Source organism: Mesoplodon bidens (assembly GCF_964165515.1).
Source record: "Mesoplodon bidens genome assembly, chromosome: 5".
NCBI classification, from domain to species: Eukaryota; Metazoa; Chordata; class Mammalia; order Artiodactyla; family Ziphiidae; genus Mesoplodon; species Mesoplodon bidens.
The window spans coordinates 60,532,311-60,556,087 of record NC_138161.1 but is presented as its reverse complement, the minus strand read 5'-3'; the positions used below and the strand labels follow the sequence as shown (position 1 = coordinate 60,556,087).

The window sequence follows — 23,777 nt, the reverse complement described above, 5'->3', positions numbered from 1 at the left end:
TTGTGTACAGGCACCATGGGCTTTTATTTTGGAAAAGTCAAAATTAAGATGGAAGTAGGCTGGGAGTTCTCATCCTGGGTGGTTATAATATGCATGGCTTCTGGAAAGGTGTTTGGGCAAAAAATGGAGGGACTACTGGAGAGATTTGGAAGAGACTGGTTAGAAGGCAAAAAGAGGCCTGGCTGCTATCCTGAGCCACTCCAAGAACTTGTGAAATGTTTGTAAGACATGCAGTGGGACTGGAAGAGGGGGAGGAATGTGAGTATAGCCCAAGAAGGAATAACCTAGTGTGGCTGAGATTGTAGCCAATGCCAAAAGTGGTTCCCGGGGGATTCGGGCATGTGAGGTCTAATCAACAATTCAGTCCAAACATTGCACACCTGAAGGAAAATTATTTTATCACTCTGTGTCTTAAAGTATTGAAGAGTAAAAGGAGAATGAAAATAAAGATCTAACCGAAGGATACAGTGTAAAAAAAGAAATAAGATATTCTGTACATTGAATTATAATGAAGACTTGGAAAGGGAAATTAAAAATACAAAAGGGGATGTAAGAAAGAGGGGAAGAGAAAAAAAGGGGTACAGGATGTAAAACGAGAAGAAATGAAAAAAGTTTTTATGAACTCACCAAGAATGAGAAAAACAGGGCAGTAGCAGAGAGGAAGTGCCAGACGTCATGGTCATCAAAGAAATCCAGCAGGATACACTCTCGATTCTTCTCTCGGGATTCGGCTGGCGTTCCCTGGAAGAAGGTGAGGCAGGATATAGTGGGGGCATTCCCACAGTTCAACTCCTTAGAGAGCTGAGTATCCAGAAACCTAAAAAGTCACTACTAGATGCCTGGGTCAAAAAGTTAGCTTCCAAGAAAACATACGTCCACGCAAAAAATTGACCACAGTTGTTCACAGCAGCAACATTCATAAAAGCCAAGATGTCCATAGACTGATGAACGGGTAGATAAAATGAGGTATATCCATACAATGGAATATTCAGCAATAAAAACATGAAGTACTGATAACATCTACACATGGGTGGACCTAGGAACCATTATGAAGAGAAGCCAGAATCAAAGACCACATGTTATGTGATTCCATTTATATGAAATGTCCAGAATAGGTAGATCTGTAGAGACAAAAGATAGATGAGGGGTTGCCTAAGGCTAAGGGGTTAGGGAGAAATGATGATTGACGGCTAAGGGATGCAGGTTTTTTCCTGGGGTGATAAAAATGTTCTAAAGTTGCCTGTGGTGATTATGGTGACGGAGAGCTAAGACTTCTTCCCTGTTCTGTGCCTCAGATACATCACCAGTTTCCTAGGCCTCAGCTTTTCTATCTGTGAAATGGATTTATAAACACCTGCACCTGTGTATTTCTTTATGGACGGTGACTATGATAAGGTGGAGAAGATACACTAAGCAAGGTTTCTGTACATATTAAACATCCACTGGGAACAGGATCATAATCATAATATGACACATAATGAAGATCACATTTGCAGTGTCGGTAGAGCTTCGTTTTTAAGAGGTGCCACCCTGATAATGATGACCTGCCATTTATTGAGCAGTCACGTGTGGATATTTAAAACCATCCCCTTTAGAGAAAGCATTCATATCAGAGAACATAAAAAAGATAAACAGCAACAAGCACATGAAGAGAGGGAGGTAGGAAGGTCAGAAAGGCAAGATGGAGAGAGAATGTCATCCTGGAAAAGAAAACTGCCCTCTTACCTCCCAGCTGCTGAGATTCTGGAAGAAAAAATACAGGGCGGCGGCCCACACCGCAGCAGTGGCAACGATGCAGAAGAGCGGGATCAGGAGGATCTTCTCGGAGCTGCGAAGCTGTGGGTGAGAAGTGCTGCTGCCAAGCTGCACGCGTCACCCGAGGAGGGCCCGCGGTGCCCAGCTCCCAACCGCCACTCTTACCTTCATGATGACGTAAAAGGCCAGGTAGAGCAGCAGGTTACAGATGAAGATGCCCAGCATGTAGGAGGCAAAGTCCCTGGGTCGATAGATCAGTCCAAAGAGGGCACTGAGCACACAGAGGAATTATTTTGTAGCTATGAAGGTGGATTTGTAACATTATTGGCTTTTTCACTCCCACACCCCCATTTCTGGTGGGAGGGGAATTTAAAAATGTTGAACATATTATAAGTAACTTTCAATTCATTACATCTTCAGAACATTCATTTTTAACGATTGTGAGGTTCCTATCAGTGGATGTACCATAAGCAATCATCCTACCTCTCTAGTTGAAATGAAGAGTTTTCTCTTTGTCCGTCAGTTGTGCACTATTATTAAAAACTGCAATAAATACCTTCAGACATATTGTGCTTTTTTTTCTTTTTGCATTTAAGATGATTAGAATAGATTATTAGACATAGAATTATCTCAATACTTGGCTTGACACACATTACCAAATTTTTGCTAGCTGTCTAAATTAATAGTGAAGTTTATTTTGGTTGGGGTTTGGCCTTAATTTTCCTCCAAATTTCTATTCCGTTCTAACAAAAGTCTTTATTATACAGCCTTTCCTTATCTCCTGGTTTTGAAAGCTTGTTTTTAATACAGACACACCATGTACATATATATATATATAGTTGGATTTCTGGCCTCTTCATCCTGATTCACTAATTTATAATTTCTAGTTTTGGAGCAGTGGCTCATCGTGTTATTGTTGTTTTATAATATGTTAGATTATCTAACAAAGGTTAGGCTAGCTTGCACTATCCAATGTGGTAACCACATGTGGCTATTTAAATAAAAATTAATAAAAATTAAATAAAACTGAAAACTCATTTCCTAGGTCACACACCACATTTCAAGTGCTCAATAACCACAAGTGGCTAATAAACACATCATTCCAGAAAGTTCTACTGAATAATGCTGGGCTGTCACTATACACCTCTGCCCCTCCTTTCTCCGGTTAACCTTTTGCAGAGACCTTTGACAATTTTGTCTAACTAGGTAAATAATTTCAGAATAAAATCCTGTGAACTTCATTCCATTTCTAATTCTAAATTTTCACATTAACTTGAGAATTGATATCTTTACAATAGTTAATCTTCTCACCCAGGGCATGCCATCTTTCTTCATTTAGCTAAGTTTTCCTCTATGTCTCCTAATAAGGTAATTAAATTTTCTGCAGAAAGATTCCATACATCTCTCAAAGTTTATTCCTAAGTATTTCAAGTGGAAAGCTGTTATTAATGGACTGTTTTTGTTCATTTTTTAAAAATTTATTTTTTTATTGAAGTATAGTTGATTTACAATGTTATGTTAATTTCTGCTGTACAGCAAAATGACTCAGTTATACACATCTATACATTCTTTTTAATATTCTTGTCCATTATGATTTGTCCCAGGGTATTGAATATAGTTCCCAGTGCTATACAGTAAGACCTTGTTGTTTATCCATTCTATATGTAATAGTTTGCATCTACTAACCCCAAACTCCCAGTCCATCCCTCCTCTGCCCCCCTACACTTGGCAACCACAAGTCAGTTCTCTATGTCTGTGAATCTGTTTCTGTTTCGTGAATAGGTCCATTTGTGCCATATTTTAGATTCCACATGTAAGTGATATCATATGATATTTGTCTTCCTCTTTCTGACTTACTTACTTAGTATGATAATCTCTAGTTGCATCCATATTGCTGCAAACGGCATTATTTCAGTTTTTATGGCTGAGTAGTATTCCATTGTATATATGTACCACAACTTCTTTATTCATCTGTCAGTAAACATTTAGATTGTTTCCATGTCTTGGCTATTGTGAGTAGTGCTTCTATGAACATAGGGGTGCATGTATCTTTTTGAATTATAGTTTTCTCTGGATATATGCCCAGGAGTGGGATTGCTGGATTATATGGTAATTCTATTTTTAGTTTTCTGAGGAACCTCCATACAGTTTTCCATAGTGGCTGCACCAACTTACATTCCCACCAACAGTGTAGGAGGGTTCACTTTTCTCCACACCCTCTCTAGCATTAGTTATTTGTAGACTTTTTTTTTTTTTTTTTTTTTTTTTTTTTGCAGTACACGGGCCTCTCACTGTTGTGGCCTCTCCCGTTGCAGAGCACAGGCTCCGGACGCGCAGGTTCAGCGGCCATGGCTCACGGGCCCAGCCGCTCCGCGGCATGTGGGATCTTCCCAGACCGGGGCACGAACCCGTGTCCCCTGCATCGACAGGCGGACTCTCAACCACTGCACCACCAGGGAAGCCCTGTAGACTTTTTAATTATGGCCATTCTGACCATTGTGAGGTAGTTTTGATTTGCATTTCTCTAATAATTAGTGATGCTGAGTGCCTTTTCATGTGCCTGTTGGCCATCAGTATGTCTTCTTTGGAGAAAAGTCTATTTAGGTCTTCTGCCCATTTTTTGATTGGGTTGTCTTTTTGTTATTGAGTTGTATGAGCTGTTTATATACTTTGGAAATTAAGCCCTTTTGGGTCGCATTGTTTGCAAATATTTTCTCCCATTCCATAGGTTGTCTTTTTGTTTATGGTTTCCTTTGCTGTGCAAAAGCTTGTAAGTTTGATTAGGTCCCATTTGTTTACTTTTGTTTTTATTTCTATTGCCTTGGGAGACTGACCTAAGAAACTTTGGTATGATTTATATCAGAGAATGTTTTGCCTATAATCTTTTCTAGGAGTTTTATGGTGTCATATCTTATGTTTGTCTTTAAGCCATTTTGAGTTTATGTTTGTATATGGTGTGAGGGTGTGTTCTAACTTCATTGATTTACATGTGGCTGTCCAGTTTTCCCAACACCACTTACTGAAGAGACTGTCTTTTTCCCATTGTATATTTTTGCCTCCTTTGTCAAAGATTGATTGACCGTAGGTGTGTGTGTTTATTTCTGGGCTCTCTATTCTGTTCCATTGATTCATATGTCTGTTTTTGTGCCAGTACCCCACTGTTTTGATTACTGTAACTTTGTAGTATTGTCTGAAGTCTGGGAGGGTTATGCCTCCTGCTTTGTTCTTTTTCCTCAGGATTGCTTTGTATTTTATGGTTCCATACAAATTTTAGGATTATTTGTTCTAGTTCTGTGAAAAATGTCATGGGTAATTTGATAGGGATCACATTAAATCTGTAGATTGCTTTGTGTAGTATGGCTATTTTAACAACATTAATTCTTCCAATCCAAGAGCATGGGATATCTTTCTGTTGATTGTTAAGTCTGATTGCAGACTTGGGCTTGATTTTAGTTCTACTAGAGGCAAGGGACAAGCTAGGTGATTCTGACCCTGCAGACACTATCATCAGTTGTTCAGTATCGTATCTCCTATCAGCGCCCTCTGTCCTGTCTTACAGAGTCTCCAGGACTGTGGGGTCTTCCCTAAAAGGGTGGCTGAGAGAGCATCGCAGGTGACCACGGCCAAGAATCACCCATCCTGACGTGTCCCTGAATAAAGGACAGTCCTTCACAGGTATGGACCTTCCCCGAGGTAAACCCTGGGGCAACAATATTGTGGGAAGTTTCTTCCAAAAGCATGTGGCCCCGAAATAAGATTCAAATTCTCATGACTTGATTCTGGCTTTCCCTGATGGTGTGCTTCTTTCTTTGTATCTGGTATCTTAAAGGGAGGAGGAGTAGGGTGTCACCTTTCTATCAAAGGTCACTGACCCAGAGGAGCACATCAGCTAAGAACCACTAATAAAAGCAGCTCAACATACTTACTTTTTGAGGGATCAATAAAATATGTCACTCATTCATATTTTTAAGTTAAGAGTAAGTTGCAAAAAATAGATACATAAAATACAGCTAGCATAAATGTACTTCTGTTGCACTGTTCTACTTTGAGGTCATTTGAGGAAACAAGACCAAGGTGATAATGAGGGAAAAGAAAAGGAAGAAGAATGATAGAGGCAGAGTAGGAACATTGAGACCTGGAGGGAAAGAAAGAAATGAGAAAGAGAGAGAGAGAGAGACAGACACACACACACACACACACACACACACACACACACACTCTCTCTCTCTCTCTCTCTCTCTCTCTCTCTCTCTCTCTCTCTCTAAGAAAGAGAAATGCCTACTGGGTAGCCTTTATGGAAAGTTCTAAAAAGAGTTTAAAACTGTTGCATTTTTGCAGCTGCTGGCATAATTAATCTCTCTTTATATATATGTGTGTATGTGTGTATATGCATATATATCCAATCTAATTTATCCACCTAGATATAGCAAATTTGATGTTTGTCTTATTGAACAAATGAGCTCGAGGCATCAGTGTGTTGAACTCATTGCTTTAAGGGAGGCAACTATTGGTGCACAAGAGCTTCCTAGTGCATTCTTTGCAGGACAAAAAATAGCTTTCTTTCAAGTCACTAGAACAAGCACAGTCCTATGCTCTCCTTAATTTAAGACTTCTTTATAAAAATGACAGCCAAGGAAAGCTAAACCACGGTGTTACAGAGAAATTAATAATGAGAAAAACATGTTTTCCTAAGACTACTTACAAGGACCAGTTAACCAGATTCCCCACGATGAGCAATACCATTCTGTCCTGGAAAGGAGGAAAGAAAACATCAAATGAGGGGCCTTTTAAAAAAACTTACCATAGGGGAAGCATCAATTATGGGAAAACAATTGCCTTGGTGGAAACAATTTTTCTATAGTTTTAAGAGAGCTGTGCCTATGACCGGAAAGTTCTCTACGAGGACTAAATGGCAAAGCCTCTGACTGCAAACAGACGTGACCTCGTCCCTGTAAAAGTAAGCCTGGTGATAAAGCAGAAGTCTTGCTGTTTTCCCCCCAGATTTTTTTTTTTTTTTTTTTTTTTTTTTTTTTTGTGGCATGCGGGCCTCTCACTGTTGTGGCCTCTCCCATTGCAGAACACAGGCTCCGGACGTGCAGGCCCAGCGACCATGGCTCATGGGCCCAGCCACTCCGCGGCATGTGGGATCTTCCCGGACCGGGACACGAACCCATGTTCCCTGCATCGGCAGGCGGACTCTCTGCGCCACCAGGGAAGCCCTCCCCCCAGTTTTTAAAGGAGCTGGGCACCTGGGCCCACCTCTTGGTGGGAAGGCTGGTGGTATGTGCTGATTACTCAGTAGTTAAAAGAATTCTGCCACCGGTGTTCTGTAACCAAGGGCTCTTTCCCTGGGTTGTGTTAACTGGTGGGCCCTAAGGCAGCTCTTGGGATGCACCTGGAATTAGTTTCATTATTCTGGCTCCAAGGAGGTCCTGCAGCTCCCAGGCTCCTGGTTTCTAAACACATGGCCTTATTAAGATTAAAGTTATTGGTAGGGGAGAAAATAGAGAGGTAAGGTCCATCTCAAAGGACAATTACTCCGACAGAGATTTATTCACAATCCATTCCTGCTCCTTTGCCTACTACTTACAACTGTTAGGTGCTATCTAATTATACTTTAATTTGCATGGCCACTCATCTATTTAAAAGTAGTGATTCTCTTTGTGGGTGATCCGTTATATTTAAAGGAAATATCTTCCTTTTAAAAAAACGAATTCACCTACTAGAAAGGCCAAAATCCAAAACACTAACAGCACCAGTTGCTCGTGAGGATGTGGAACTCTCATTCATGGCTGGTGGGAACGCAGAATGGTCCAACCATTTCGGAAGACAGTTTGGCAGTTTCCTAGAAAACTAAACATACTTTTACCGTATGATCCAGCCGTTGTGCTCCTTGGTATTTACCCAAAGGAGCTGAAAACGTGCCTATACAAAAACCTGCCCACAAAATTTTATAGCAGCTTTATTCATAATTGCCAAAACTTGGAAGCAACCAAGATGTCCTTCAACAGGTGAACGGATAAATAAACTGTAGCACATCCAGACAGTGGAATATTAGGACTAAAAAGAAATGAGGGCTTCCCTGGTGGCACAGTGGTTGAGAGTCCGCCTGCCGATGCAGGGGAAACGGGTTCGTGCCCCGGTCCGGTAAGATCCCACATGCCGCGGAGCGGCTGGGTCCGTGAGCCATGGCCGCTGAGCCTGCGCGTCCGGAGCCTGTGCTCCGCAGCGGGAGAGGCCACAGCAGTGAGAGGCCCGCGTACCACAAAAAAAAGAAAAAAGAAAAAAGAAATGAGCTAGCAAGCCATGAAAAGACATGGAGGAAACATAAGTGCATATTATTTCAGCCAATCTGGAAAGGCCGCATACTATATTATTCCAACGATATGACGTTCTGGAAAAGGTAAGACTAAGGAGACACTGAAGAAGATCAGTGGCTGCCAGGGCTTGGGGAAGAGGGGCAGGTGGAAAGAATAGGTGGAGCACAGAGGATTTTTAGGGCAGGAAAACGACTCTTACCTTCTTTGATACTATAATGATGAATATATGTCATCACAAACTCATCAAGAAAACCATAGAATGTACAACACCAGGAGTGAATTGTAATGTAAAGTATAGACTTTGAGTGATTATGATGTGTTAACCTAGGTTCACTGACTAACAAATGCACCTCTCTGGTGAGGGTGTTGATATGGGGAAGCTGTGTCTGTGTGGCGGAGGGGCATACGGGAAATCTCTGTATTTTCTTCTCAATTTTTCAGTGAACCTAAAAAAACTAAAAACTCTAAAAATAGTCTGTTAAAAAAAAAAGACAGCCTGCATCAATTAATGTAAAAAAAACCAGAAACACTAATTTCCTCTTATGGTTCACAGCTGAGGCATTCTTATCTCTCCTAATACTCACAGGTCTTAATGGGCTTTTAAGTTCTCCCCTGAGTAAAACCCTCCAGCTTCAATTCCTTCAATTTTTAGTGCCTATAGCTCCTGCCCAAGCTCTACCGGGCTTAAAACATTCCCAGGTTCCTTTATGTAAAAATCCTTCTGATTATAAACTATCAGCAAGAATTTAGTGAATGCCTGTGTGCCACGCCCAAATGGCATCACTAGTTCTGATCACAGCACGGGGTAAAAGTTGGGGCAGTGGCTCAGAGGAGGTATGTAGCCTTCCCAAGGTCACTGGCCAGCAAGCCAAGGCAGCTGGGAGCAGGGCTGATCCCAGCTCAGTGTAGAAACTACACTGATCCCTCTGCTCAGTACAGAAATGTGCAATATATTGAAAACCCTACGGTAGAATTTTTAAAAGTGTATTTCTGCCATCAAGCAATAACTACAATTTTGAAAAAGCATTCGTGCTCATTGTAAAAGTCAAACAATGTATAAAAAGCAAACAAATGTATAATGTGGAAAGTTCCTAATGAAAGTGATTGGAGTGATCATATGTCCCTAGTTTGCTTGGGACAGTCCAGGTGTCATTTTTAATAGTGCCCTCTCTTCACTTTCACAAGTGAAATAATCATACCTCTTTGGATGATTATTTATAGGGACACCGTATCTTGATCCTCCCTCCCCCAGCGATCGTCACTTTAATAGTTTTGTGTGTGTATATACATACATATGTTCTTTATATACTAGCAATTTTTCATGTACAAAAAAGGAACCATCCCAGCGTGTCTTTTAAGAGTGAGAAGGGGGCTTCCCTGGTGGTGCAGTGGTTGAGAGTCCGCCTGCCGATGCAGGGGATACGGGTTCGTGCCCCGGTCCGGGAAGATCCCACATGCCGCAGAGCGGCTGGGCCCGTGAGCCATGGTCGCTGGGCCTGTGCGTCTGGAGCCTGTGCTCCACAATGGGAGAGGCCACAACAGTGAGAGGCCCGCGTACCACAAAAAAAAAAAAAAAAAAAAAAAAAGTGAGAAGGAGAAGCAAGATGCCTCTTCCCTCACTAACTGGACTTCAGCCACGCCAGGCCATCTGGCCCTCTTGGTTTGGGGAGCCTTGTGTGACTACCCCGAGCCTGCCCCTCCTGCTGTCCTCCTGTTGTCTGGGAGAAGGCCAAGGCACGCAGGAACACCCACTTACCATATAGAGAGGCCGGCTGCACTGCTGGATGCAGTCCGTGTAGAACACCATAGCGGCCCGTCGGAAAATTCCCAAATCTGCTGATGACACAATCGCATGGTGAGAAGGCTTGGTCAGAGATCATCCAAAACACTCCCCTTTGGCCCAAGCCTTTGCGGCCAGGATGATGTCGTCGTCACCTCATAAAAGCCATGCTTTGTACCTAATAGGTCAGCAATAAATGTTTGCTTTAAAAAACGCCACCCACAGCTGCCTGGGCTTTCGTGGCAGGTGTGCTCTATCCATGCAGCATCCCGCAGAAAGGCAGGCAAGATGGACACAAGGAACAAGCACTCGCAAACCATTTGGGGGGCTGGCCAACCCTCCTATGGTCTCCTTCAGCTAAGTTTCCCTCTGTTGATAGTTTACTCTAGTGGTGTTTTCTTTACAGCAGAGATGTATGGGGACTTTCAAAAGTCACCTTAAAACATCTGCTCTCTCTAGACCATGGGAAATCTTAGCTTATAAAAATTCGAATCTGTGTTTCTCAGTGTGGTTATAAGTCAGTAAGAATTGAACCAGGGGACAGTGGGATCTACTAAGCATGTTCAGAAAGCCTGTACGTATGATAATTGTTACATGAGCAGGGTCAGGGCCCCAGGTGGGGCTGTCATTCTGTGAGCCATCCACACAAAGATGTCACGGGCAAGGCTGGGTCTTCCCGAAGTGAGCATTTCAGTAAGGGTGGACCCCAGCTCTGCTGTGCTGCTGCTCCTCTTCAAGGCTACCCCTGGGGTCAATTTAAGCAGCGTTCGCTAGACTAGATACACTGGGGGTTGGGGGCGTGAGTGTGTCCATGCACTAGCCCAGAAGAGGCGTGTTACGGGCTGGGTTGGGGTGCATCCCTGCCTCTGAGCCTCTCTCGAAACCCCCTGCCCACCAAATCCTGCCCAATCTGGAAGAAGTGTTCAGAAAGCAGAGTTGGCAGGTCAGCCAGGCAGGTCTCTTTGTTAAGAAAACAATGTAGAAAACCCTGGGGGCGGTGGCTGAACGTTACCTGTGTCAGACACATCTGAATCAGTGGGAAGCAGAGAATTGAGGAGAGAAAAAAAAAGATTTGTAAGAAGGTAGCCAAACAGGTAAACTACTGGTCATTTTATTTTTCTCTCGAAACAGATGACCTTAATTTTGTTTTCTGATTACAAAAGTAATGTCTTCTCGTAAAGTACACAGGCTCCCTCTGCCTGTCTCAAACGTTCAGAAGTTCACTATTCTTCAAAGCGTGAATCAGACTTTGCTCTCTCCCTGTGTACTTTTGCGCACCACTTGCAACTTATAATCCATCCTCTGCCTGTGGTCCTTTTCGGGAAACAAGAGGCACGATGGTGACCTGGGCAGGCAGCTCTGCAGTTTTCTGTCCTGCTTATGAAATGCTCCGCCTCATTGCTCCTGCCTTTCCTCGTGTCCACATTTATTTTCCTGCGTGGCCCGAGGGCCCCAGAGAAAGGAGTCTGTGATTTGAGAAAGCAAAGGCAGCTTATGGAATGGGCAGAGAGGTTGGTGTTGCCTGAACCACCGTCCACTCACCCGACTTCCTGCCTTTGGACTGAATGTAGATGCAATTGTCACAGTGTTTTCCTTATGACTTTGGTAAATCCGTAACCACTTGGGGGAGACTCCCTAGGTCCAGAAAGTTTAAATATTGGGTTAAGTTGTGTGAAGGTTATCTTCCCTTTGCCCCTCCAGACTCACCTGCCATGTCTCTCTGTCCTCACCACGCCCGGGGAGGCTGACTGCAGGGACCACTCAATGGGTTCCCTCGCTCCCCTTGGATTTGGACAATGAGAAACGCCAGCAGGAGACTGGAGGGACAGAGGAAGGAGAGTGAGCCCCGAGTATTATCTGCCTGGTACCCTCCCTGTGAGGTTGCCTGTCTGTTAACCAAAGGTCACTGCTCCACGCTCATGGAGGAAGGTGACTTCCTGACTGTGATGCCCTCCTTCCATGTTTGGGTAACCACTTCCTCTGTGCCCTTTTGGGCTTGTGGGTAATAAAAGCTTCTCTGCTACTAACCCCAGGTTACTGTGCTACCCCTTTCATTCTTCGCCACCCCACCCCTGTCCTATGAAGAGTCCCTCTGTGAATAAATCTTTTTGTCTTTGTATGTGATAGCTTTTTCCTGTTGGAACCCTGACAAACTAGTACATGGTTATAATAGACGACCTTAAATTTCTCCTTTTTTAAAAAGGTAAATTAATTCGGTATTGCAAAGTTGCATGGGGCAAAGGTGGTATAAACATATTAAAAGCTCCTCTATGTATTAATGGTCACTACCATTACATATATCTGTATTCAAGTTTATTTTTCCAACTTGCAAAGCCCAGAGAAACAGTGCCTAACTTATTTTCCTTTTGAGAGTTTAGTTTGTATGACTTCATTCACCTTTGAGTGTGGAGGATGGAGCATGAACAGAGTGCTGTACCAAATGTTCTACCCAACCAGCTATTGATGCTTCCACTGGGGGAGTTGGAGGTATACTGGCTATGTTAACACCAAGAGTTAATCTACTGACCATGCCAAGAGGAAAAACTAAACTGCCAAAATGAGAGATTGTTTTATTTGGTCTTCTAGTCTTAAAGCCACTTGTTTATGTAGAATCGCGCTTAGATCTGGGCAACAGTGGTGCCATATTTTAAAGGCCCTCATTCCCCAATGAGTGAGGAGTCTGCAGGGCAAGGGGACTGCTTCTTCTAGGCCACATTCTGAATTCCTGGACCCAAGAATTCCCTGTCCTGATGGCCTTGAGCCCACTCTCAGAGCCTGCATAGGTCCTTTCCCTGGTTTGTCTTCCTGAGGGCAGATAGCACCACTAGAGTATGCACTTCTAGGGGCAAGGAATGGCCAGTTGGATGTTAGACAAGGGTGTTCATATGCATACCTGTGAGACCTCTTAAGATGCAGGACAGAGCCAGAGGTGAGAAGAAAAGAGGGGCAGGGGCTGGGGATCAGCTCTCCTGTACAGCTATGTTCTGGAGTACTCTTCCATGCACCTGAGAATTTTTTTTTTTTGCGGTATGTGGGCCTCTCACTGTTGTGGCCTCTCCCGTTGCGGAGCACAGGCTCTGGACACGCAGGCTCAGCGGCCATGGCTCACGGGCCTAGCCGCTCCACGGCATGTGGGATCTTCCTGGACCGGGGCACGAACCCTGCATCGGCAGGCAGACTCTCAACCACTGCGCCACCAGGGAAACCCGCACCTGAGAATTTTAAATTTGAACTTGTACCTTGTAGGTTGTAATGAAGGTGTATTTATCAGCTCGTTGGTCTTCCCTCTTTCTTCCTTCCTTTCTTCCACATATTTAATACTTTTTTACTCTGCTTTATAAATTAAACATTTTTATACATATGGTAAGTGGGCTTTTATTTACAATCTTGCCTTGGGCTCTGCAAATATTAGGGATGGGCCTAGTTTATATATATATTAGTTTTTCTTGAAATATACAAATGAATCTTTGAGTCTGACTTCCCCGACTTTAAAATGATGGGTGAAATTTAGATGCTCTAAAATGACTTGCACCTGCTCAAATGTATGCTGACTGACCCAAGAGCAGATCAGAAGCTGATTTCCACAGAACACTTGGCGATCTAATGTGATACGTTCATGCCGTCAGAGGGCGTTCGGCAGGTGTCCTGCCTCTAAGATTGGCAAGTTGGGCTCCAAAACTTCCAGCCCCAGAATTTGAATATAATATAGAATTTATTCCTGTTAACCATTTAGGATGGTTAGAGAAATGCTCCTTTTAAGTGCTATGAACTGAAAAACATTCTTCTCGGTGGAACTAGCGGTGTGATGATCATGCTGTTCTACAAACGCACTTTCAAAGTTTGGCGAATGGTAAAGCTTTTGGGACTTGGAGTTGGAAGGACGCCTCGGCTCTGAGCTAGCTTAGTGTCTCAGTTGAAAACAGAACTAGTGATAGTAGATTGTTGCTGTCTTATACAGGAGAGGAAGCTCTTGGAGAGAATATATGCTATTAAACACACAGAATTCAGAGCAAGCGTTCACGGTGACAAGTAACACTTCCGTTTAGGATAGGCAAGACAATCCTTTCTCAGGGTGAGTTAATCAGCATGTTTAGTATAGAGTAACAGGTGACTCACCTATCTTGAAACGACCCATGTAGTAGATCTGGGTGCTGAGGGCCAGAGAAGCCAGAATATGGATTGCAGAGAAGATGACCCAGAACAACCACAGGTCATTTTTCCCAAACACCTAGGAGTAAAGATGGAAGTTACCTTCATCTGGGTTTTTTTTTTTTTTTCTTTTTCCCAGAGAACTCACTAAAATTGTTTCATCTCTCGTGTATGCGTAAGGTGTCAGAAACCTCGCTGTGTGTGAATTTTGGGTTTTCCCCTTCTCTGATCTCACAGGGATCTTACTGCACAAAGGGCAGGAAGAAGAATGGCTACCTGGCCAAACGAAAAACAAAGAAATGGAAAAGGAAGCAGTGGGTGAGGCAGCTGAACAGCAGGTGAAGAGGCAGTAGGTCTAAAGCTGGGAGCTGATGCTCCTCACATGACAACAGAGGACTGACACACGCGCACGCACATGTAGAAAGTGGTTGTTGTCCTTCCAGGTCAGTCTCTCTCCCATCAGCCTGTGCATCTCTATTCCAGGCTCACCTGAGTCAGGTCTCAGCTTTGTATTAACACTATCCAGGGGCAGTGTTCCAGGGGCCTGTTACATTATGAAAAATTCTAGCTCAGTAACTAAAATGCTATGAACGGACCAATGATGAGAGTGTGTCATGAGCCAAGGACTATGGTTAGTTAAACCTGTTCACCTGAGGTCCAAAAACCAAAATACAAAGCCTCCCAAGAGGGCTGCCCGCGGTGGGGAGGGACGCACCACTCCAAGGACGGTGAGCGTGATGACCAGGGCGAAGGAGATGTAAGCAGCGTAGGCACTGGCGTTGATGTCTGGGTGGCGGGTCTGATAGAGCTTCAGCATGCAGAGGCCGGCGATTATGTACATGAACGAGGTGTCTGAGGAGAAGCCGAGACAATTGAGATCCAGTAGGTGGCAGATAGACCTCTCTTCAGCCTCAGAGAACCCCTCCCTTCAGGCCTTGGAGTATTTGCTGCCCTCTGACCGTGTGGTGACCTCCAACACGCCAGCCTCTCCAGGCACATTCTAGGTAAACCCTACACACTCCACCTCTTACCCCCTCCAAGAGGGGCGTTCCTAGCTCACAGAAGAAAAGTATCAGATGATATGATGAATAATTGCCCATCCCCACTCGCAGGGCTATGTGTGTATAAACACTTCTGTCTAACAATAAGAAAAGAAGCCCTAATGGGAACAGGGCAGTGTGACAATAAAGAGAATCCTACGTGGGTGCAGGAGGTCCTTCTCAGCGTACTGAAACGTAACCACATTGATTACTGCTCATATACAAGGCTTTCTAGCCTAGGGATGGAATACAGCTAGAAATTACATGTGGCTTAGCTGCATGGGGGTTAAGGAAATGCAAATTAAAACAGCAATGCAATGTCCCATGTTACTAAAAAATGTGGCAAAAGTGTAAATGTCTAATAATAACACATGTTAGTGATGATATGGGGGAAGTAGAAACTCTCACTCAGCCAGTGGGAGTGGAAATTAATATTCTGGGGAGAAAGTTGACTGTTTTTGGTAAAATGGAAGATGCATCATCCAGGACCAGGTGACCCCAAAATTCTCCTTCTAGGTATTCCAGGGAACCTCTCTTACATGTGCACAACAGGCATAGATGAGGCTAGTCATTGTTGCACTGTCTGTACTAGCAGAATATTGGCAACCTCTAAGTGTTGTTCAATAGAGGAATTGATAAATGTGGTATATTTTTATTACAGAATGACAATCTTTAAAAATGAATGAACTGGATATCCTTGATTTAATACCAATAAATCTTGAAAACATATTGTTGAACGAAAAAAGAAGGATGCCGAACAAAGTGTGATAAATTAATATTAATTTGTTACAAATGAAGAAAAACTATTAAAAACAAACTGGAAGGATAAATATAAAATTAATCACAGTTGTTGCTTCTAAGGAAGGGGAGAGTTGATAAGTTTAGAAAACAGTTCAAAATGGGACCTCAACTTTACACAGTTTTATTTCTTAAAGTAGATTTAAGGCAAATATTTTAAAGTGTTGGCATTTTTTCCTTCTGAGTGGTGAATGATATTGTTCTCTATAGTTTTCCTCTATTAAAAATGTCTTCTAATGTAAAAAAATTAAAACGTGACAGAGAATTTCTGTGGTGTTCTGAGTTAACAGCCAGAGGCTAGAACACAAACACAAAATAACTTTTCAAAAACCTCATCCTCGAGTGTGGAGGACATTGTTAATTGCCTTCTTCCAGCATCAGCTATTCCCTTTCTCCATCCTAACAGCATCTCGATACCAACTCAAATATCTCAGCCCCATTTTCTATTCAGAAATGCACACCCTCCCAGACCACTTGCTTTAGGAAAGCTAACCGCACCCCTGGTTCCAGGGAAGGGTCTCATTGGTCTAAAGGTAACCTCACCTCCTTTGCCACCGTGACTGGTGTAGCAATGCTGGCCCGAGCTAACCCTCACACAGAGAAAGATTCTGGAGTAAGCTCAGGGCTGTGTAAGCTGTTGAGGCATGAGGGGCTGTTATCTGGGGAGTTTGGGGAAAAGAAGTTTCCTGCTCTCAAATGAAGGCTCCTGGAAGCCAGCTCGCTGCTTTCTCTAGACATCATGGTGCGGAGACAGGAAGCCAAGACCTGCTGTAGCTATTTCTGCCACCACGAGGGAAGGCAGCCTGAGGAGACCACCAGTGTGCAGGCTGGGTGCAACCAAGGGGATCACAGAGAAGCGGAGCCAGAGCCACCAGACAGACTACCCACAAGGCCATTCCACCTGTACGTTCGGCTGGTGCGCTGATGAGTGTACTTATTATTTAATCCAATTTGAATTGGGTTTTCTATTACTTTCAACCTAAAGCAGGTAAACTGCTAAATTAAGCCAAGCTGCACTGATGATTGTACTTATTATTTAATCCAATTCGAATTGGGTTTTCGATTACTTTCAACCCAAAGCAGGCAAACTGCTAAATTGAGCCAAGCTACACTGAGGGAGATTTCTAGATGTCTGTTGGTGGTTTCCACCTGACCTGCTGCCTGACACTTAGCCCATTGCCCACCTGCAGATCTAGCCATGAGATCAGTACCGAGTGTTCACTCTTTTGTAGTCTATAAAAGGTGGTCAGAGAGAAAAAAACGGTACAATGTGGGGAAACCATGCCCTGTGGTGAGGTGCCCTCAGATCACTTCATGTAAAATGTCATTTAATTCTTGCAAGCACGACCTTGGCATTTCTGAGAGGGTCCCAGGATAAGACTCCTATAACTCAAAGCTGTGTAGCTGATGTAAATTCTAATTACCGAATTGGAAGTTGGAGTAGTTAGGACAGACATGGTAACAAGCACTGAGCACCCCTTCCGTCATCAGTGCGATGCCCATAGCATAGAAGAGACCGAAGTGTTTGGGAATCCCATACTCCTGAAAAAGCAGAAAGCTTGGTCAGTGGAAAGATACTCCTTAGTGACTCAGCCACAGAACCAGGATGCCCATGCTCTGGCCTCGTGTGGTCCATTACACATAATCCATCGTCACACTGTCTAGCCAGATGTCCCTCCTCTTTGCAGATCCCGTTTGGAACCATAACCCTTCCTAGCTCTCACCTCCCTCATCCCACCCTCTCCTCACCATGGCAAAGATGTCCTTGGCTTCCAGGGCTCTTCGATGGAGAATGTCCCGGCGCAAGACTATCAGCAGGAAGAGGCAGCCCAGGAGCATGTGGCCCAGGTTACTGAGAATGTTGTTGAAGGCACTAAGGGGATGACAGAGAGACCATGAGAGAGTCAAGGTACCAACGAGCTTTAGAGACTGAATGAGGCATGGATGAGCGAGTGAAATCAGCATTCAGTGTTTTCCACTGCCAACCTTTCCATGAGATTTCAGGACCGAGATCATCAGAAAGCGTCTTTAACCTAACGCCACGTTAGGATGCTTAGCCTGTGACAATGTGTCCGTTTCCTCTCAGGGATGCCTGCTTAGCTTCCCTAACACCCACTCAATCCTCCCTTGTGCTGATGGCACTGGTGGGGAATGAATCCCAGGAAAAAGAGTCGCTCCACAGATGGGCAGTTGGGCCAAGCGTTTCAGCTACACTGTGAGAGTGAATTCACATAGATGGATGGACCCACGTTATGTGTCCATACTCAGCTCTGTAACCATGAATTTCAGGATAAGTGTCATCTGGTCACAGCCAGCAGATTCATTTAAGGAAACTGAGACTAGTTCAGTTCTGGATCAAGAAGCCAGGCTCGCAACTCCCAGGCAAATGCTCCCTCCACTTCGCCGTGTTCTGGAGGCTGGAGCGTGGCCTTGGAGGCAGCAGGCCGTGGTGTGCGTCTCAGCATCACTAACAGCTGAGGGACCTTCCGCAAGGCCTTACCTTTCTAACTAAGCCTTAACATCTTCATCTAAAAACGGGGGTAAGAATAATCCTATCTATCTCATAAGGTTGTTTAACAGATTGAATGTACTAGTGGCTCATGCCCATGGATGAGGGTCATCACAGCTAGGGACCTGGTATTTTCAAACACATCTCTGGGGCTTCCCTGGTGGCGCAGTGGTTGAGAGTCTGCCTGCCGATGCAGGGGACACGGGTTCGTGCCCCGGTCCGGGAAGATCCCCCATGCCGTGGAGCGGCTGGGCCCGTGAGCCATGGCCGCTGAGCCTGCACGTCCGGAGCCTGTGCTCCACAACGGGAGAGGCCACAACAGTGAGAGGCCCGCGTACCCCCCAAAAAACCCCCCAAAAACCCACATCTCTGCCTTCTCCTCAGGACTGTTTCCTGAGGCCCCCATACAGGAATGGAAGAGGCATACCTGATCTCAACTTCCTGATTTCATTCCTCTTTACCCTTGATTGGGGGTGGTTTCCACAATTGTTTCTAGTATTTTTAAAAACTGAAATCGCCACATTACACAGAAAGGCATCTCTCATTGCCTCAGAGGACTGGGCTTACCTCAGGACACCCCAGGGGTGAGCACAGAGGAAGTTGTAGTAGCAGATGTCCTGGTTACCAGTGACATTGACTATCTGTAAAACCAAGAGTGAGAAGAGGAGATGCTGTTTTCCTCCTCCCCACCCCGAGCCTGAAATCACAAAACGTGGACAGTGCTCACAGCGATCAACTGTCAGTGATTTACAGTGTAGCCAGTGCTCCTTCTCAGCAGGGGATGGGTCATTATCTTCAGCCTTTACACAGTATAGACACATTTCCTTTAAATGCTGTCATCTTGCTTTGAATTGAAATATTCCGTGTCCCTCGTTATGTGGCCTCACGGCAGAATGCAACTGAGTATATTTCCTTCGTTCTCATTATAAAAGGATTTTGAGAGGATGCTAACATTGGGACCTGCCTATTAGGACGGTCATGGTACATCCTATTTTCTAGATGAATCCTGGGAGGGTAAGGAGCTGTTCCATCCTCTGTGTGGAAATGATAACCACAGGGCAGGTGGACATAAGGAGATGTGTGATCAGTTTTCCATAGTTATCACTCTCGCTATCATTAAGAACCTTCCTAGATCACAGCATAGCTGTATCTTCTGACAGAGCCCCAAAGTATTCAGAGAATATTTAGATTATAAATGGTGGTGCTCAAACCTTAGAAAGTCCTCATCCTCATCACGTATTAAGTATGGAATTGGTGAAATATGATTAAACTCCTGGCTCTCAAACTTGGCTGTACACTGGAATCACTGGGAGTTTCATCAATACTGATGCCTGATTCCACTCTGCTCTAACTGGTGTGGGGTACAGCTTGGACACTAGGATTTTTTAAAGTCCCCCAGATGATTTTAATGCAAAGTTTGAGAACCATTGCATTAGAAACACCTTTAGCCTGGTGCTATTCTAAATGGGCTTTTTCATGTGTAATAGATTCCAGACGAGATCACTTAAGTGACCTGGACCCTAGGGTTCTGTGAAGGTGCAGTGGGGATTCTCAAGCTATTTTAATTATTGTTTTTGTTTGTTTTTAAATTTATTTTATATTTTCTTTTAATATCTCATTAGTTTTGTGAAGCTGTTTTTACTTTTACAAAACATATTTACCCTCAGTGACAGGACACAGGCTAAATTAGACATCAGGTTTCTTTGTTTTGGTCTGGAACTTTACTCATCATCCCATGATGATCAGAAGTTCAGACTGGTAAAAAATAGACATAGCTGATAGATACCAAGACTAAATGAGTGCAAGGTAATAATTTCAGATTGGTAGTCAAAATAATACAAGAGGTCTGTGATAAAACAATTGGGAACTAGATTTAAAGGTCAAAGATGAACCAGTGGAGAAATCCAGTGGGAACCCAAATGGGGAATTAATTCTTGGACGGAGCTCAAGTTATACCTTTCTCTGTAAGTCACAGCAAAGATCTTTCCCTGCAGTATGAAAGGTGGGATTTTGGAGTTCGGGGCAGCACTTACTGTCTGGTAGGTGATAACCAGCTGGATCACAGGCAGCGCATAAAACACAGCAATGGTAATGATGTTCCTACGCAGGCAACGAATCAGAAATGGTTATTTCCAAAATAACAATGGAAACTTTGCCCTTTTATTTATTTATTTATTTTTTGGCGGTACGCGGGCCTCTCACTGTTGTGGCCTCTCCCGTTGCGGAGCACAGGCTCCGGACGCGCAGGCTCAGCGGCCATGGCTCACGGGCCCAGCTGCTCCGTGGCATGTGGGATCTTCCTGGACAGGGGCACGAACCCGTGTCCCCTGCATCGGCAGGAGGACTCCCAACCACTGCGCCACCAGGGAAGCCCTGCCTTTTTTTTTTTTTTTAAAAAAGAATCTTTCCACCCCATAACTCCCTAGTTAACTCAAAAAAGCAATTAGAAACTGATTATGTGGTTCCTGTTTCTCCAATCTTCCTCTCATACAGTTATTTGTAAAACAGTGTAAATAATGCTTGCTTCTGGTTTAACCAATTATTAATGAGGGCCTATCTATTTAGGATATTGTTAGATTAAAAGTGATCAGAGAGGGACTTCCCTGGTGGTGCAGTGGTTAAGAATCCGCCTGCCAATGCAGAGGACACAGGTTTGATCCCTGGTCTGGGAAGATCCCACATGCTGCAGAGCAACTAAGCCCATGCGCCACAACTACTGAGCTTATGCTCTAGAGCTCACGATCCACAACTGCTGAGCCCACGTGCCACAACTACTGAAGCCCACGCGCCTAGAGCCTGTGCTCCGCAACAAGAGAAGCCCACCGCAGTGAGAAGCCTGCACACTGCAATGAAGAGTAGCCTCTGCTCGACGCAACTAGCGAAAGCCTGCACACAGCAACAAAGACCCAACGCAACCAAAAATAAATAAATTAAAAAAATAAAAATAAGTTGTGACTTAAAAAAAATTTAAAAAAACAGTGATCCGAGAGTAGGTAATGGGTGATGGATCTCACAAAGGGATGTGGCTTTTTTAGATATCTCTTAGTTCCCAAATGATGGTCCTACTATGGAGTTCCATGTGGTCCCCACTGGCCCTTGTTTTCCTCTAATATCTGTATCCCAGTAAAAGGGTATCCTTCCAGAAAAAAGAATGGGAAGTGCTATCACAAGTGTCAGCTGGGGGTTTCTGAGAGGAAGGAGGGGACCCTGCCAGGCACCTCAGACTCTCTGCTTGTAGGAAGACTGCATCTGTGTCTGACCATTGCAGGTCTATTTATCATTGGCTGATGGTATCATCTTCACTCAGGGTGGTTTCCAGCTACTATGAGATGCTCTAGGCATCTCATCCCTCTAATCACTGGCTCTTCCAAGAGCAAGTCCTGGTGAGGAGAAGAGGGAAGGTGGTGACATTAATGTTATCGTTTCTGTATTTTCCTAGAAAAGGATTTAGTGTCTCCCTATGGGATTCCACTACTGTTCTTATTTAATACTTTGTATTTATTTAATTTAGGGCTGGTTGCCTTTGGTAGTTCATTTTTGTCTTTCCTATCGAATGTGTCATGAATCCTTTAAACACCTATACCTACCTGTGCCTCATTAAACACTGAAACCTGTGATTTGATTCACTTATATGAATCTCATAAGTGATTGTGGCTTTTACAAAGAAAACTTCAATTTTACTAGAGAGAACCATAGCCCTCCTGGTCATCTACTCACCAAAAATAAATCTTATATTTTTTGCTGACAATTCTCCGGTCCTTCCTGGACAGATCTGACAGGTAAAGGAACATCTGGGATGCCAAATAAAAAGAGAATGCAAAACTGTACTTGGATTTCTTGCATAAAATATAAAGGAGAGCTTTACACATTTCAATTCAATCACTCACTAGGGATTAAAATTATTTAACAAGACTTTTCTTTTAATTTTGCTTTTCTCAGGATGCCTTTAAAAATCCTAGTATTTCCCTTGGCTTTAGGGAAATTGGCTGATGTGGGAAACCTACTGGGAGTCTTGAATGCTTCTTAAATCTCAAGAATTGGTTTCCCAGTTTTCAGAGATGCCCATTGTGTGATTCTTGAATTCCGAGGTTGAAACGGTACGATTCACCTTTGTGTCCCTTATTGGATACAACACAATGTGATACATACAAGCCAGAAAGAAATGATCTTTTACTCCTGAAGGATTTTATGTATACAACCAGGGAGTTTTTCCAAGTACACCCTTCAAGTGAATCTTTTCCATCATTTGGTTGGATCCCTTCCTCATTTTTGTCTATGGTCAGCCACTTCAGACCCTGAGAGTGTTTTAGCACTCTGTTTTCTTTACTGCTCTCACTTTCTCCCTCCAGAAAGAAGTGTTAATTAACCAAGTATTGCTTTTAGTATGTAGCTAAGTTTTATCTAAAAATCCCCCTGAACATATATACACTACCAGATGTAAAATAGCTAGCTAGTGGGAAGCAGCTGCATATCACAGGGAGATCAGCTCGGTGCTTTGTGACCACCTAGAGGGGTGGGATAGGGAGGGTGGGAGGGAAATGCAGGAGGGAGGAGATATGGGATATATGTATATGTATAGCTGATTCACTTTGTTATACAGCAGAAACTAACACACCATTGTAAAGCAATTATACCCCAATAAAGATCTTTAAAAAATAAAAAAATAAAAAGTTCACTGAGAAATGTGACTCCCCCTGAAGAAAAAAAATATATAAAGGAAATTGAGGTATTGCTGAAGTTGTATTTGGCTCCTGAACTTTTCGCCCTCTCGAAGAGCACCACCAGGCAGAAGTACCTTGGTCCGGATGACGTTCTTATCGCTCTCAATGTCTGGCATGGTGTCGAAGTCACTCTCCTCCACGGAGCTGTCCGTGTCTGACTGGCCCGGCTGTCTGCCATTGGAGGAGGACATTTGCCTGCCAGGACTGGAGCTTGACTCATCTGAAACAGAGGAGACTCATCTGCCTTCCCAAGTCGAGAAGAACCCATGGAGTCCATCTTTCTCTGCAAAAAGCACAGTGCTGACTCATTCCTGAAAACGTTGTGTTGGTAAAAACCAACTCCTTACCCACAGCACATGTTCTTTCTCTCAATTCCTCCTCAATGGACTTCTAATTTTCCTCTCCTCCTATTTTTATATTTAAATCATCTCTTTCTAGGGCTGAATACATAATATAAAGACATCTGCTCTGTTAACTATTTGGATGCAAAAATAATATTATGCTTATATTTCATGTTTCATATTTTAAAATATGAGCACAAATGTATAAACATACACATGCACATAATTATGTATAGCATCTACCACATGTACATGTAAGTACTCACATGTCCAGCAGCTATACATTTCTCGTGGATAAAGTATTTGTACACCGAAATCCCCCACATGCCATATCTATGATTATATAATGGAAACAACATTCTCA

At 43.6% G+C, this 23,777-nt stretch overlaps 1 protein-coding gene across 5 annotated transcripts in view; it reads right to left on the bottom strand.

Moving 5' to 3' along the window:
• SIDT1 (SID1 transmembrane family member 1) overlaps positions 1 to 23,777 on the bottom strand; it is a gene marked incomplete at its 5' end in the record, with an annotated part of 85,656 nt that overhangs the window by 2,580 nt on the left and 59,299 nt on the right. For 3 of the 5 annotated variants that reach the window (XM_081235383.1, XM_081235386.1, XM_081235387.1), the window contains 13 exons: positions 628 to 741; positions 1,726 to 1,836; positions 1,921 to 2,026; positions 6,458 to 6,504; positions 9,832 to 9,911; positions 13,972 to 14,083; positions 14,720 to 14,856; positions 17,267 to 17,384; positions 17,592 to 17,715; positions 18,919 to 18,992; positions 20,385 to 20,451; positions 22,069 to 22,142; positions 23,147 to 23,292. In XM_081235383.1, coding sequence (XP_081091509.1) covers positions 628 to 741; positions 1,726 to 1,836; positions 1,921 to 2,026; positions 6,458 to 6,504; positions 9,832 to 9,911; positions 13,972 to 14,083; positions 14,720 to 14,856; positions 17,267 to 17,384; positions 17,592 to 17,715; positions 18,919 to 18,992; positions 20,385 to 20,451; positions 22,069 to 22,142; positions 23,147 to 23,292 — 1,310 coding nt within the window. Of the gene's footprint in view, positions 1 to 627; positions 742 to 1,725; positions 1,837 to 1,920; positions 2,027 to 6,457; positions 6,505 to 9,831; positions 9,912 to 10,867; positions 10,883 to 13,971; positions 14,084 to 14,719; positions 14,857 to 17,266; positions 17,385 to 17,591; positions 17,716 to 18,918; positions 18,993 to 20,384; positions 20,452 to 22,068; positions 22,143 to 23,146; positions 23,293 to 23,777 lie in introns of all 5 variants that reach the window. The other 2 variants (XM_081235385.1, XM_081235384.1) reach the window with 2 other exon arrangements.